Below are 15,324 nucleotides of genomic sequence, written 5' to 3'. Positions count from 1 at the left end.
GAGTCACGTTGTGCACCAGGGCTCAGTGCAAGGGACAGGAAGGGGGTATTTGTGCCACAGGCGGTGTAGGGAATGGGGGTCACACACCACAGCTTGGTGCAAGGTCCGTGCAATGTGCACTACGGCTCAGTGCAAGGGACAGGGACATTCACCATGGCTCAGTGCAGGGGGTGGGGGAGCACAGTGGCTCAGTGCAGGTGACGCAGAGGGACATGCGCCGTGGCTCAGTGCAGGGCTTGGGGATGTTCACCATGGCTCAGTGCAGGGGTTGAGGATGTTCACCATGGCTCAGTGCAGGGTGCAGAGGACATGTAACGTGGCTCGGTGCAAGGGAAGGGTGACACGTACCATGACCTGACAGGTGGGATGTGTAGCTCGTGCTGGGGCAGGGGCTGAGCCTCCCGGCTGCATTCGGCACCCGGTCGGGCCATGCTGTGGGCACTGCTCTCCCTGGGGAGGTGCCGTGTGGCAGCACCACAGCCTGGCCCCCCCATCCTTCACAAGGACGACGTTGTGGAGTCCACCACCTCGCGACCATTGCACACCGTGGGCACGTACTGCGAGGCTGAGCCTGGCCAGGAAGGCAGCAGTCAGGGGTGGGTTGGGGTCTGGCAGCAGCACCTCACAGCACCCCACTGCAGTGGGCTATGGGTACCCAATGTGACTATTTTACCCCCTGGCTGATGAAAGGTGCCCAGGGGTGGCCATAGCCCCTGGGGGGTGAAGTGGAGGGTTCCTGGGATGGTGACAGGCACTTGGGGGCAGCTGAATCCCCTGGGCTGGGGTGGAGGGTGCCTGGAGTGGCTATGTCCCCCTGGGACTGAGGTGGAGAGTGCTGGGGGATGGCCATGTTCCCTCAGAGCAATGACATGCCCCCAGGAGCAGTACCCCTCTGGCAGCTGTGCTGTCCTGGGAGATGAGGCACTGGGACAAGGGACAGGGAAGAGCTGCTGGGGACACAGCATCCTTCATCCTCCCCACTTCCCATCAGGCCCTACCCCACCCTCCACTTTCCTTCAGGAGCCCATGCTGGGGTACTCCCACACACACCCCCACCAGGAAGGGGATGCTGCCCCCCCAGCCCTTCCCCAGCCTCACTGTGCTCACCTTGGGACTGGCTGGAGCTGGCAGCTGCCACGCTGAACCGAGCGGTGCCCACGCGGTGACTGGCCACGTTCTTCTGCGGCTGGAAGAGTATGATGTGGAGCTTGGGGGTGAAGAGGCAGCCGAGGACCACGGTGCCGCTGAGGCTCACTGAGATGCACATGGTGGTGGTCTGGACCTGGAGACAGAGTGGGGGGCATCAGGTGCTCCACCCACGAACCGTCTACCCCACGGAGGGCAGGATGAAGCCCCAGTGGCACTGGCCAGCCCCACTGGGCACGGACTCCACCCTGCAGGGACATCCCACCCCATACCACACCACATCCCTCTGTCAGACCCATGGGCAGAAGATGGGGAATACCCTTTTGGGATCATGTCACCCCTGCAAAGCAGGTACACCCTGAGCAGCATCCCAGCCCTGCCAACATGCTGCTTTGGTACAGTGCCTGGGGGCAGAGCCCAGAACCCCCCACCCCAGTGCCCACTCCCTCTGGAGGATGCAGATCCTTTCTGGAAGCCCACGGCTGTAGCTGCCCCCACCGAGTCCTCAAGGCCTGTCAGAAACATGTTTGGTTGCCCTGCCAGGGAGCCTGAGGTGCTGCAGGGTGCATCCTGTGCTCTCTAGTCCCTGGCATTGTCCAGCTCCCCAGGGACCATGCTGGCCCTGGGGTTGACCTTCATGCCCTGGGGTGAGACATCTGGATGGGCCAGTGACTCATGCTTTCATGTCACAAGGCTGAAGGATGACACATCACTCCTCCATGATCAGCTGAGGGGCTCTCTGGAGGTCTCAGGGCCATTTTCCATCCTCACCCTAGCAAAGCGGAAGGGAGTGGGTCCTCTCTCCAGGACTCATTACCCCCTCAGCCACAGCCTTTCAAGATCTTTCACCTGGTCCCGAATGCCCCAGTGCAGAGGTGACCATCAGTGCAGAGGTGTACGGATGAAGACCCTTCCCCAGGCCCACAAATCTCCAAATCACAAACCCCACGGGGCCCAAATCTCCAGGACCACTTAGATCAAGCCCTATTAGAGCCCCCCAAAGCTCAAGCTCTTACACGGTAGTCGCTGGAGGTCACGTAGAAGATGGGCAGGAAGGCCAGCCAGATGATGCAGGTCGTGTACATGGTGAACCCAATGAACTTGGCCTCGTTGAAGTTTTCAGGGCATTTCCGTGTCTTGAAGGCATAGACCGTGCAGAGGACAATCAAGAGGACATTGTAGGTGAGCGAAATGAGCATGTTGGAGTCGCGGTTGTTGCACTTGAGGGTGACGATGTACCTCTTGTCAGGCTCAGTCTCCTTGCCTGTGCCGGGGGTCTCCACCAGCAGCCAGATGATGACGATGATGAGCTGGCAAGAGATGAGGGCCATGCAGATGACCACCTGTGACGTGGGGCTTATGAACCGGGGGCGCTGGACCCCCTCCTTCACCCCGCTGAAGATCCTGGCGATGCGGTTCGTTTTGGTCAGGAGGGCCGAGTAGCAGACGGCGAAGGACGTGCCCAGCCCCAGGCGCCGGAGCGTGCACACCTCGGTGGAGGGCTTCGCGATGAAGATGAAGGTCATGCTGTAGCACATGAGGACTCCAGTCAGGAGGATGTAACACAGCTCCCGGCCGGAGGCCTTCACAATGGGGGTGTCGTTATTCTTCACGAAGACTCCGATAACAAAGAGCGTAGAGATAAAGCCCAGACAAGAGATAGTGACGGGACCAATGGCCCAGACATCTTTCCAGCGGATGTACTCTTGGGGCAGCTCGTAGCAGCCATTCAGGGTCTCGTTGGGCCAGTAACCAAGACCGCAGTCCATGCAGGTGAACTCATCCAGCAAGTACTCATAGGGCTGGCAGGGGATGCAGATCCAGCAGCAAATATCTCCAGGCTGCATGCTCTTGATTTCATTCTTTTTGCAGGGATCACTGCACTGGGACACAGGGATGGAGGCCTCAGCCCACGGGATTAGGCTGGTGTCGAGGATGAGCCCCTCTGCCCAGTAGCCCACTTTCTGGTACCGATACCGCCCGTCCACGTGGTGATAGTTGAAGATGTTGTAGCGCCCAATCCCATCACCATAGCGATCAAATCGAACAACACTCTCCGTGTCTGCTGGCCTGAACGGAGCTGGAGAGAGGACAAGGGGAGATTGTCACTGCCATGAGGCAGGAGAACACTTGCTCCCAGCCTGGAGGCAGGGCTCCTTCAAAGGGTCACATCCTATCATGGCCACATTTTAATGTCTAATCTGTTTCTTGCCTTCGGTCCCATCCTTGCTGCCTGTGTACATATTAGGAGCAGGAAAGCAAAGGTGGAGAACTACCTCCCCACCTGCCTGAGAGGCTGTCAGCCCCAGTCAGCTCTGCAGGGGCAAGGAGGGGAATTGTGCACCCTGCATGGCGCTCAGTGACAGCTGAATAGCCAGGCTCAGCCCAAGTCATAGAGGACATGTTTCTAATTCACCCCAAACTATGTGAGTCCCTGATCAAGGGTATCCCTTCATTTTAATCCCTGAAATGTGAATAAATCACAACACTTGCAAGCGAACGCTCCAAGGAAGGGTTCCTTGTGGAGCGGGTCCCATCCAGCTGAAGCAGGATGGAATTGTTCACCAGCTTCTCCACACATGTCTCCACTGGGGACACAAGGCCCAAGGATGATGGTGGGCTGTTGGCAGCCTGGGACAACCACAGCCCATGGCACACAGGTCCCTGGGTGTGGGCAGGCTGGAGGAACTGGAGGGTCTTGGGTCAAATTTGGGTCTCCGTCTTTCCTGTCCCACCACCCATCTCTTTCCACTTTGGCAGCCAAACCCCACCTCCACCTTGGACTCACCATCAAAATTGACATTGAGAATAAAGTCCTTGTAGAACCTCTTGCCATTGACGGGCTTCATGGCATCACAGAGCTTGGTGTCATTGGGGCACAGTGCCCGGTGCATGTTGTGGAGAGAGTGAGCCATGGCATAGACAGCATTGATCACAAACGTGATCTTGGACTCCGGCTCAAACTTGCCTGCCTTGAGGGAATACCGGCTACAGTCCTGCGTGTGGAAGCTGCACTTAAACCTCTGTTCCCAAAATTCCCGAAACCAGGGATTTCGGCTGTTATTGTAGGGATGGAGGTTAAGGAAATAGGAAGCAAACTCCTTAATGGGGTAGGCTGCCAACTCGATGGTGATGGCTCCCTCTGCCACCGCTTCGCTCCCGGCCACTACGCTCTCCAGGGCTCCCCACCCATCACTGGCCACCCACATGAAGGACACATTGGCTCTCTGGGCAGCCGCCAGCAGCTCCCGGGCATCTTCACTGCGAGTGAAGAGCACGACCACTCTGGCATTGGGCTTCTGCAGCAGAGCCCGGACCACCCCGTCGTAGGTCTTCTTGTTCATGGAGCGCCCCACCTTCTCCGAGGTAGCGATGCAGATGTTTCGCATGCGGGCTTCTTGCTCAAAGGCCTCGATCCCCGTCTCCCCATAGTCACCCTCCGAGGCCACGGTGGAGACGTAGGTCCAGTTGAAGAAGCGGAGGATCTCTGCCATGGCTTTGGCTTGGTAGAAGTCTGGCGGGACAGTGCGGGCAAAGTAGTCGTAGCGGGACTTGTCACTGAGCTTGGCGCTGGTGGAGGCATAGCTGATCTGTGGGATCTGGAAGAGCCTCAGCAGGTTGGCCACCTGAGTGGAGGAGGAGAGGTGAGTTCCTGAAGATGTGGCCCAGTAAGGGACATTCCCACTGGAGGACCCCTGCCCAACATCCAGTGTTGCACGGTGCTCCCAAGCACTACCAAGCACTACCATGGGCTGATGAGCAACCCACCCTGACCTGGAGCATCCTGGTCTGTGGAGGGACCAGAGAAGAAGAGCAGGTGGAATATCCACAGAGTGCCTGAGCCCTCAGACATGTACATTTCTCTTTTTTTCTTTTTTTTTTTTTTTTTTTTTTAGTATTTCAAAACTCCCCTCTGAAATTTGGGTCTGTGGATGGGACAAATAGACCAGTGGCAAAAGCAGAAACTCTGCCGTGGGTGACCTGTGGGACATGCTTGTAGGCAAGGAGAAAGCCAGGATGCCTGGTAGCCCCACAGCGCAGGGTGGGAATGGTTCTGAGGGCTGGAGGCCAGGACAGAGCCCCCCACCCAGTCTGGGCGATGCTGCAGAGCTGGGTAAGGGGACTGGCACTTGTGCATCGCATATTGGGAGCCCCAGCAGGACTGGCACCTTCCAGCCCTTGGCAGAAGCCCTTGTTAGCTTCAAAGGGGAAAAAAAGCCTGCTAATGAGGCTGTTAAAACCCAGGCTCTGGGAGCAGCAAGGGGGGCTCGGGTGTGCTGGCTGGGCTGCGGAGCCTGCCCACATCTCACTGCTCCCCAGGCAAGAGACACAGCTTAATTAACGTGGACAAATGATCTCGACAACAAAGTCCCCTAACGGCAATAAGGTCCCCGAGCACAGCAATGCCAGCCTGCCATGCACCCCCCAGTGACCCCCATGCTCCCCAGCCATCCCACACTCTGCCCCTGCTGCTACCTGCCTGTCCAGGGTCCGGAGAGTGCCCCTTGTTGTGGGGACACACGAGGTCCCCAGCAAGGGAAGGGACATACGGCCAGGTGGGCTGGACCAGGATGCTGCCTCCATCATCCAGCCCCAGCTTCCTTCGTCCTGTGGCTGGGGGATTCAGGGACCCCAGGGACTGGGAGACATGGTCTGACACATGCTGGAGACTTGTTAGGTCTCAGCAGGCACATGGCTCAATGGCCACCCCCGGGTTTTGGGGACTGAGCTGCATCCCATCCAGGGTGACAGCCAGGTCCAAGGCTTGAGGTGCCTGTTCCCATGGGATCATGGGGGATGTGGGGGCAATGCTCTCGTGTGCCCACCCTGCTTTGGCCAAGCAGCCCTATGGCTGAGCCCCTCAGATGTGTATATCCCTTGCAGCCAGCTGCACCTCTCAGGCTGGATTTTGGGGTGGCGGAGGGCACAGTGCTGCTCTGCCTGCCACAGCATAGACATGAGTATCAAGATCATCCCGGGATGAGGAGCTGAGCCATGTGCCATGCACCACCCCCAATCAGGACAGGCTTGGCTCCCATGGCTTATGGCAGGTTGGAGGTTTCCCACAGCTGGGTTTCCTGGGCAGTACCTGGATGGAAACGTCACTGTAGGAGCCCCCGATGACGCCGGTGATGGCAGTGGGCACGTCATCGTGGACAGCGTAGGAGCCGTCAGGGCAGATGTGCTCGGAGCCGTCCACCCTAGTGAGGGAAGCACGGACAAAGTCCAGGGACTGCTCCAGGGCGTAGGTATCCTTAGAGCAGGTGTCGAGGATGTGGGCGCCCAGCTTCACCCCCGGCAGGATGCTCCTGTCCTTGTTGATCTCGTCCAGGGCGAAGAGCATGGCCTCCAGGCGCTGGATGCCCCGGTGCTCATTGATCTTGCCGCAGTCCTCGCTCCCCACTCCTTTCTCGTGGACAGGGAAGAGGCCCCCAATCACCAGGTCCCCATCCATGCTGATCTCCTTCTTGCCAGCCATGCCGTGCCCTGCAGCCAGGCAGGTGGCCAGGTGCATCAGCCACAGCCAGGCGGCCAAGGGGACCGCCATGGGGTGTGCTGGCACCAGCTGGGGGACCCGCGCCACCCCGTGTCACCTGCTGCCACCCTTCAAGGCAAGGGAAGGCAGTCCCCAGGCATTGGGTGGCAGGGGGTGGCGCGGCGTGGTGTCACTGAGAGAGGGGTCGTACCACCCCAGCAGAGCCCTCAGCACCTGGAAAAGCAAAAGAAAAGCCACTAGGTCTGTGGGCTGCAAGACAAGACAGGGACCGTCCCCAGGGGCAGTGTCGGTGCTGCACTGGTGGGCAAGGGCAGAAGGGTGAGGTGAAGAGGTGCAATAGTTCCCACAGTGACATGGGACCCCCAGTACATACACAAGTGACAGAGATCCCAGGGGACAAGGAAGGGCACAGGCACTGGTCTCCCCACAGCACTCCCAGGGATGAACTGGCACAGGGGTGGGCACAGAGCTAGCCCCTCTGACAGCACCGGGCAGAGCAGCCTGCCAGGGGGCAGCTTGCCAGCCCTAAAATACCAAGGAGGGGGAAAGAGCCAGGGATATCACCTGGCACAGGGAGCCCAGGCTGGGCGGGTAGAACCAAAGCCAGCTCCAAGCTGAGCCCCCAACCCACGCAGCAGCATCAGGGGTGCCGACAGCTCCCAACCTCCAGCCAAGAGCGCTGCCAAAAGCAGCCGGCCACGAGCTCACCGTGCCTGCAGCACCCAGCACCCACACTGTTTTAATCCCCTTCCCATAACCATGGAGCCCACCCGCCCTGCCGCTGCCCCCAGGGCTGTCCATGGCACCAGGGCTGGAGCAGGGACTCGTCACTGGCTTCATCCTCCCGCAGCGACATGCGGGGCTCTGGCAGTCGTGGTGCTTCAGAGTCTGTTCTTTCACCACCGCCCCTTCCTTCCCTGTATACTAAATTCAGAGATTTCAGTAAAAGTAAGAGCCAGGTTTGCTGACTCCCTCTGCAGAAAGCATGGAGGCACGGGGGAATCAAAGGCTTTTGCAGCAGACAGGCCTTGTTTTGGCAGGAGGTGCAGTCCCCTCAGAGATCCATTGTCTTTTCCCAGATCGGGAGAGATTTGTTTCCCATTTGAAGCTGACTGCTGAAATCCCAAAGGGCTGATGTTTCAGGGGCCATGGGAGAAGGAAACCCCTTGGCAGCCCAGAAGCCTCAGGCTGCTCTGGCACGGGAAGCTGCCGGTGCCGCGGTGGGACTCAGGGCTCGCCTGCAGCTCAGCAGAGCTCACGGGGGCACACAGGGTGGGAGGGTGATGCTGGAGAGTGCTGGTCCCCCCTGCAGCTCCCCACAGCCAGTACTGAGGCCTCTCTCCCCGAGCAGGAGCAGAGCACCCCTCGATGCCCCCATGCTGCTCCTGGACAGGTAATGACCGTGCTGGAGGAGCCCTCTGGCAAGCAGCCAGAGCTGGTGGTGATGCCCAGGGGGATGTGGGCAGCAGTGTGCCACAGGATGTAACAGGGTGGGGTGATGAGACACACGCAGACCTCCTCCTCCACACCCCAAAGTGCCTGTCCCTGGGTGCTGCCTGCTGGTGACAAGCCTCCAGCCGACTCAGGACATCTACTACCTGACCCATCAATTTGAAGGACTTTGGGGAACAGACAAACAGGAGTCCCTGCCTTATTTCAGGCAGTGAATGCTTTTAAGGGACCCAGGGTTTCCTAAAGCAGGAAAGAGGGCACAGGCACATGGATAATTGATGGAGCCCATCGCTGCCAGGCTGAGCCTGACACAGGGGTCTGGTGGCACCAGATCGGGTCCTTGTGGTCCAGCTCTTCTGGGGCAGCTGGCAGGACCTACCACATGAAAGGCACCTTCAGGCCAAGCTCTTCTGAAGGGCAAACCATCACCTAGCCTGATGGATGCGTGAGCAGGGCTGCCACCATTCCTGCAGCTGCTCAGCTGGGCTGGCATAGTGCCAGGGGGACAGCCCGCGGGAACCTCTGTAGAACATCTGGGGAGGTGAAGCACCAGGCAGGGCAGAGCCAAGTCCATCCCTACAGCCACAGTACAGTGGGAAGCTCCTGCCGGCTGCGGGCAGCCTCCCCTCTCAAACGCATCACGAGTGGGGTGGGTGAGAAGGGGCCGTGATTCCTCCGTGCCCTGAGAGCTTCCCATCCTCTGCCAGGTGCTCTGACCTCTCCGACACCAGCGCCCCTGGGGGTGGGTGAGAACTGGGACGTGTGCGGGAGCGGCAGCGCTGCGGGAGCGCCGGGAGAATGTCACCTCCCACGGGGGTCCCAGAGGTCCCACTATCGCTGAGCTCTACCAGGAGCCCCCATCTCCCCCTTGTCCCACGGGCTGCCAGCCCCGGTGCCCCGCGGGACCGAGGCGCCTTCCCGGGGCACTCCCCCGGCGCCCCCCGCCACCGCGGCCGCCCCACATCCCGTCCCAAACGCGCCCTGAGGTCCGGCTGCCCCGGCACAAACACAGCCCCCCGCAACGCCACTGCTGCCCCCCGCACGGACACCCTGAGGGGAGACCCGAGGGAACAGCAGGGGCGGAGGGGTCTGTCCCCGCCGCGCCGGGCGGTCACCCCGCTCCCCTGCCCCGGTGCCGGCGGGCGGCCCCGGCCGGGGGCTGCGGCGACGGGTCCCGCTGGGTTCCTATTGCGGGCTCGGCGCTGCCGGGGCACGGCGGGGAACGGGGACCCCCCAGGACCTTCTGCCAGAGCCTCGCGTCTTGCGCCGGGCAGCGGGGAGCGGCGGGAGCGGCCCCGGTGCCACCCGGACCGCCCGCACGCCCGACCCTCCGGTGCCGGTGCCGATGCCCGGGCTCCGCTCCCCTCCCGCGGCTCCGGGAGCCCCGGCACCGGGCACTGTTCGCCGAGCCCCGCCGTGCCGCGGCCCCGACGGCTGCGGGGGATCGCCGGTCGCGGTGCCGCTTCGCCGCGGGCACTGGGGCTCTGGAGGCGGCGGAACGCCACCGGGGAACGGCGGGGCCCGAGGCCACGGGGACAGGAGCGCCGGGGTGGGATCGCATCCCTTACCTGGGGGATGTGCCAGGAGCCGGTGCCGGTGCCGCGGCTGCCTCGGAGCTGCGGCTGCCGCCGCCTCCCGCCGCCGCCTCTGACACTCCGCCAGCCCCAGCCGAGCAGAGCCGCTCCGCCCCCCGCCCGGCCCGGCCCCGGCCCCCGCCCCGGCCCGGCCCCGGTCCGGCCCGGCGGGCAGCGGCACCCCCGGGGCCGCCTCGCTTGCCCTCCGCTCGCTCCGGCACCGGCAGGGCCAGGCAGGGCACCGGCGGGGCTGGGGTAAAGCCGGGGGCAAATGGTCAGGTCCGAGCAGGGTAGAGGCTGGATACGGGCAGGGAAGGCAGGGAACAGGCAGGACACGGCCAGAGAAGGCAGAACACAGGCAAGACACAGCCAGATCCAGGCAAGGGATGGCCACGCTGAGCCAGAGCACAGGCGGGACACAAGCAGGACATGGCCAGAGAAGACAGGGCACAACCAGATCCAGGCAAGACACAGGCAAGGCATGGCTAGATGCAGGCAAGGGATGGTCAAATCCAGGCTGGGCAGAGGCAGGACATGGCCAGAGCAGGCAGGACCTGCTCTGCACCCTGGCAGACCTGGCAGGGCACAGCTCAGCACCTGCTCCCCTGGCCTCAGACCCCCCAGCTCACTGCCAGCCCAGTAAGAGGGGTTCCAGCCCCAGCTCAAGCTCTACAGCCACAAGCTGGTGCCTCAGGTGCTGTTCCTCCCTTGCCTGGCCTGCCCCTGCTCCTCAAGCCCTTGGGAGGAACCCGGGGACCAAGCATCACCCCCCTGCCCCTCTGCACTCCACACAGTCCTCAGCACTCACCATCAGTCCAAGCACCCAGCTGGGGAAGGATTTGGACCATCCAAAGACAAAGGCACTGGCAAGGTTTAGCTTTCCAGGTCTCCACCACTTACCCAAACTCCTTCTAGAGCCTTTCAGCTGCCCAGGACCCTGCCTGTCCCTATGCTGGCAGCTCAGCTGCCTTGGAGAGCTCTGTGACTTCGGGACAAGAATGGGACAGGGGATAACACAGGGGACAGGAGTGTTTCTGGGACATCTCATCAAAATATCCACCTCACTGCCCCTGCCTAAGTTGCCTCCCTGCCAGCTCCTGCACCTGCAGGCTGTGGGTCAGGGGACTTCAGTGAGTCAGACCCGCTCTGCTGGACTCTGTTCCCACAGCAATCCTGTTTTGGGGGAGAGAACCCAGAGCTCCCATGGCAAGATCCCCCCAGGAGTCCCCTGGCAGCAGGACCCCAGACCCCACCAGCCTGTCTCCTTTCAAGACTGTTAGCACAGATGGAGCAGGACACTGGGGACAGGAGGATGCCTGGGCTGGGTGACCTTGTCACTGCGAGGCAGGGGGGACAGAGAGCTGGGGAGGACTGAGGATGTGCTGTGCCAAGGGATGCTGGCCCTGCCATGGTCCCACCTCTCCCCCAGCAGATGGGACCTGGCACCAGCCTCACACACACCTTGGCACTGGCTGCATCGTCCCAGCTGCTGCTGCTTTGGTGCTGCCCATGTCAGGAGGATGACAGTAAAGCCTCCTTGGCCCCCAACTTCAGCAGGGTTAGGGGACCAGCAGCACTGGGATCTGCTATCTGGCTCCAACCCCCCATAGAGCCTCAGCCAGGTATAAATATTTCAGGGGGCTTGGCAGTTTTGTAATAACCAGCAACAAAGATAAACACCAGGAAGAGCAATATTTTTCCATGTGGGCTGGAGGAGTTTAATATTTTATCACTCAGCGCACAAAATATTTATGAACAATCTCATGTCAATCACTGGCTGAGGACTAATCATGACCTTTCCAAGCCAGGGAGGACACATTCCCACCACGGAGGGACAGCCAGGCCTCCCCTGCTCCTTGCACTCCCACCCCAAGTCCCAGGTTTTGGGCTGCCGTGTCTGACCACCAGGAAACAATCCCTGGGCTGCTGGAGGCACCAAAGGCACTCAGCAAAGTGCTCTGGCAGCTGGGATTGCCCCGGGACACTTATGGCAGTGATGTCCAGGCTGCTCCCTTGTCCCAAGCTGAGGGACAGGGAACTGGGACCAGCATGGGCAGCCCTCCCTGCCTGCACTCCACAGGTGCAGGACCAGGCAGATAGGATGTCAGGAAGGCACAGTGCAGGCAGTCTGGTGTCGCCTGCCACAGGAGGAGGCCTATCAGCAGCCTAGGGACCTGGCTTTACTGGTGTTACTCTCTGCATATTCCCATGAGGAGCAGGGATGCCACCTCCCTCCATCTCAGCCCAGCTCGGCACAGTGACTGGGACCCTTCTCTGCTCCCCCCACCACTTGCAGAAGCTCAGGATGGTGTCTGTGGCCCCACTGGGTTGCCCAGGCAGGGAGCAAGTGTGAGCAGCAGGGATGCAGAGCCCCTGGGCAGCTCCCTGGCTCAGTCAGGGGGCACAGGGCAGCCCACCAGCAGCCTCCACCCACAGCCCACTCTCCACCATGAGGCAGGATGGCACGACTGGCCAAGAGGCAGAGAGCAACACACCAGCCACCAGTGAGGAAAAGCATCCACTTTATTACAGACCCCAAAGCGCCCATGGCAGTGCCAGGAGGACCACGTTTACATGGGATGTTTCCATTGTTCAGCAAGGGGAAGAGAAGAGAGGAACAAACCCAACCGACCCACCTCACAGCTCTTTGGTGCTAGAAAATGTGGTGGTGTGGCAGAGAGGAGCTGTGGGTGAGAGAGGCAGAGACAAGGGGGGACACCTCTACCATCCACCACCACCCCCGAGACACCTGCGAGGAGTTTGCGACGCACCCAGACACACACAGACGGCAAATGCATTTCGCTGTTCCCCCAGCCCGCGCCCACCCGGCACCGCCGAGCGCCACAGAAAACCCCCCCACCTCCCAGCACCCCCAAAACAGTCAAACACCCTTTCTGCAAAGAGGGAGAGCAGGTCCTGGGGGGAATCAGCAACCGAAATCTCTTGGCTGGAGAGGAAGGAGGTGGGAAAGGCGACTGGTTCCCAGTAACTCAGACCCTGGCGGGAGGCGAGGCAGCCAGGTCTCTGCTTCACTCCTCTCCTCTCTCAGCAGCAATGGGTTCCTTGGTCCACTTGTCTGCGACCTCCTGGTTGCCTGCGTAGCCCACATCAGGTAGCAGACCCGGGGCTCCCTCTCCGTCCCCGGTGACCTCCAGGTCCAGCTCCTCGAAGGAAGAGCCGCTGGCTCCCGACTCGCTGTAGCTGTGCTCGCTGCGGTTGTCCGCCTCCTCCCGGCCACGGCTGGCTGGGAAGGGCAGCAGGATGGAGGTGGCCACCGAGGTGTCTCTGCTGTCAGTTGTAGCCTCCATGCTGATGGAGCTTGCCTCACTCATGGTGTCGACCCCTGGGATGGAAAGAGAAGGGGAGGGAGTGAATGCTGCGGGAAGGACCAGCTCCTATGTCTTGTCACCTCCTGTGCCTTTGAGATGTGACCAGGCTAAGACAAGAAGCTGGACTCAAGCAGCTCCCTGAAATCAGGGCACCAAGTATAAACAGTATAAACAACCCCCAGCTTCCAGCCGTGCCCTGACCTCCTGGCCCCATGGCTGCTCTCCATGCACACGCCAAGGACCTGGCAAGCCCTTTTTTAGGAAGAATGTATAGCCTGGGAGCTGGGGGACAACCTTGCCCTTGGCAGGGCACCATGCTCGAGCGCCTGAGGGGATGGTGGCACACGGGTAGGTTCTCAGATGTGCTGCTGTCAGAGGCAGGTGTAGGTTTAGCCTCGTGCCAGGACATCCTGGTGCCTTCAGCACCCAACAACCTGCTCCCACTCCCTCCGTGGCTCCCCGCAGCTCTGGCAGCAGTGTGAAGGGAGGCAGGGTAGCAGCAGACAGGACTCAGGGCGCCAGAGGATGGGGGGAGCCTTCCCACCTTACTTGGCGATTCTCCACATCACCTGACTGCCAGCCCACACCTCCTCTCATGACCCAGCCCCCCCGGGGGCTGCCCCTGCCTGCCGGGGCAGACCCCTGGGCTCTCCGCCCCCTCCCTGGATCCCTGTCTCATTAGCTCCATCGACAACACAATTAAGGAGTCGACAAGGAGAGGAACGTGTCAGATTGAGACCAGCAGCTCGGTGCTGTTGCCAGAGCAACCAGCCAGGAGACAAAACCCTCCTAAAAAATGTTAATCATTGCTAATTACGACATCAGAGATCCCCATGGTTAATTATGACATCACAGATACATGTTGTTAATTACGACACGGCAGCAAACACTGGACAGGCTCCTCCATCATGGCCCTCCCTGCTCCACCTTCTCCCCCCTTGCCTAACACTGATGAGAAGTGTGTGCCGGGCTCTGTTGCTTCCTGGCACCTCCATCCATGCCAGGTTGGATGACCTTGCCGAGGATCATGCCCCACACCAGGAGGGAAACCAGGAGGAGCCCCCCTCAGCAGCAGCACTGCTGGAGGGCTGCAGCTTGCCACCAACAGGGCTGGGGAGTGGTGAAGAAGATGACAATGACCACAGAGAGGCTCCCAGGTGGGAGAGGAGAGTCCTCTCCTCCACACTGTCTCCTGCTGGTGCAGCTCCATCCTCAGCTTCAGACACAGGGTTGTCCCAGACTCCCACAGGCATTTCCAGCCTCCCTCCGCAGTGCCCAGGGCTGGGCTGCTCACTCTCCTCCAGCTGTGTGGCAGCCACTGATCTGGAGGAGACCCACCAAGGAGGGAACTTGCCTTCCAAACATCCTTAAATCCCTCTTTGAGCTGTTTTTCTTCCCAGCCTGGGCAGCTGCCAGCAGAACTGCTTGTAAATGGCAGTCCTCTGCCTTCTGAGCAGCATCATCCCACGGTCCTGCCGGCTGAGTGACGGCTGCTCGGAGAGGACCGAGCAGTGGCAGCGGGATGAGGAGTAGCCAGAAAAGATCCGCAGACACAGCGCACCCACTGCTCCATCCCACCTGGATGGCATATTGGCTTCATCCCGCTCGGAAAGGAGCCTGAGCCTCCACCCTGTCACCTTGGCCATAGTGTGCAAACCCTCTGGCAGCTGCCACCAGCTGAGCCACCCCAGGCGATGTCTGGTGACCCCCCCACGTAAAGGAGCGAACGGCTGCCCGCTGACACGCACCGCCTCTGCTGCAGCATCAGGGAGCGCCTCGACACGGAAAGTACATTTGCTCTAAGTTAAAAAGGATGTTCTGCACGCTGTGGTGAGGCGCTCGCTGAAGGGGACGGCAGCCACTGAGTGGGCAGCAGAAAGGTGGGAGGTGCTGTCCCACCTGGCAGGACCTGGGCAGGGCAGTGGGTCAGCAGGGAGCCTCTGGGAAGACAGAGAGCTGCAGGAGATGGATGAGAGTGTGCGACCCCCAAGCTTTGAAGCCAACTAAGGGTTTGCCAGATCTCTAGTGAAGATATCAAGAAAAGAAATAATCCAGTTTGGCCAAAGTGGTGGCCCGAGGTGACATGGACACATTCCCACCACAGCTTCATGACAGCTCACGTCATTTGTAGTCATCTTGTGTCCCTCTGAAACCCGGGACAGGAGTGACACCGACCCCCCAAGCTGTGCCCTGCCTGCACAGCACTCTTCCCCTGGCACCTCCAGGGCCATTTTGGGTCAGAAGCTGTCACATAACCCCATGCCACACAGCAAAGAAGGTCCTGAGGAGAGGAGCAGCAGCTCAGGAAGGGGAAGATGCGGATGAA

General features: G+C 60.7%; 2 protein-coding genes across 4 annotated transcripts in view; both read right to left on the bottom strand.

Annotated features, from left to right (window-relative positions):
* Positions 1-460: 460 nt before the first annotated feature.
* On the bottom strand, positions 461-9,787 carry GRM2 (glutamate metabotropic receptor 2). Of its 2 annotated transcripts, XM_051811366.1 has the most exons (6): positions 9,664-9,787; positions 6,236-6,856; positions 3,935-4,772; positions 2,163-3,226; positions 1,108-1,282; positions 461-571 (listed from the first exon to the last, which is right to left on the bottom strand). In XM_051811366.1, the coding sequence occupies exons 2-6, from the start codon at positions 6,692-6,694 to the stop codon at positions 498-500; spliced, it is 2,610 nt and encodes an 869-aa protein (XP_051667326.1). In that variant the 5' UTR covers positions 6,695-6,856; positions 9,664-9,787; the 3' UTR covers positions 461-497. The 2 variants fall into 2 exon arrangements, with proteins under 2 accessions (XP_051667326.1, XP_051667327.1); XM_051811367.1 differs by lacking the exon at positions 9,664-9,787 and having other exon boundaries at positions 6,236-6,914.
* A 2,387-nt stretch (positions 9,788-12,174) lies between these two features.
* TEX264 (testis expressed 264, ER-phagy receptor) overlaps positions 12,175-15,324 on the bottom strand; it is a 39,211-nt gene continuing 36,061 nt past the window's right edge. For both annotated transcript variants that reach the window (XM_051811343.1, XM_051811344.1), the window contains exon 6: positions 12,175-13,012. In XM_051811343.1, coding sequence (XP_051667303.1) covers positions 12,699-13,012 — 314 coding nt within the window. In that variant the 3' untranslated portion in view covers positions 12,175-12,698. The remainder of the gene's footprint in view (positions 13,013-15,324) is intronic.

Source organism: Manacus candei, unplaced genomic scaffold (genome assembly GCF_025592945.1).
Source record: "Manacus candei isolate 608988 ecotype Guabito, Panama unplaced genomic scaffold, ASM2559294v1 h1tg000082l, whole genome shotgun sequence".
Taxonomy (NCBI): domain Eukaryota; kingdom Metazoa; phylum Chordata; class Aves; order Passeriformes; family Pipridae; genus Manacus; species Manacus candei.
The sequence above is the reverse complement of the archived record's forward strand: the minus strand, read 5'-3'. Positions and strand labels throughout refer to the sequence as shown.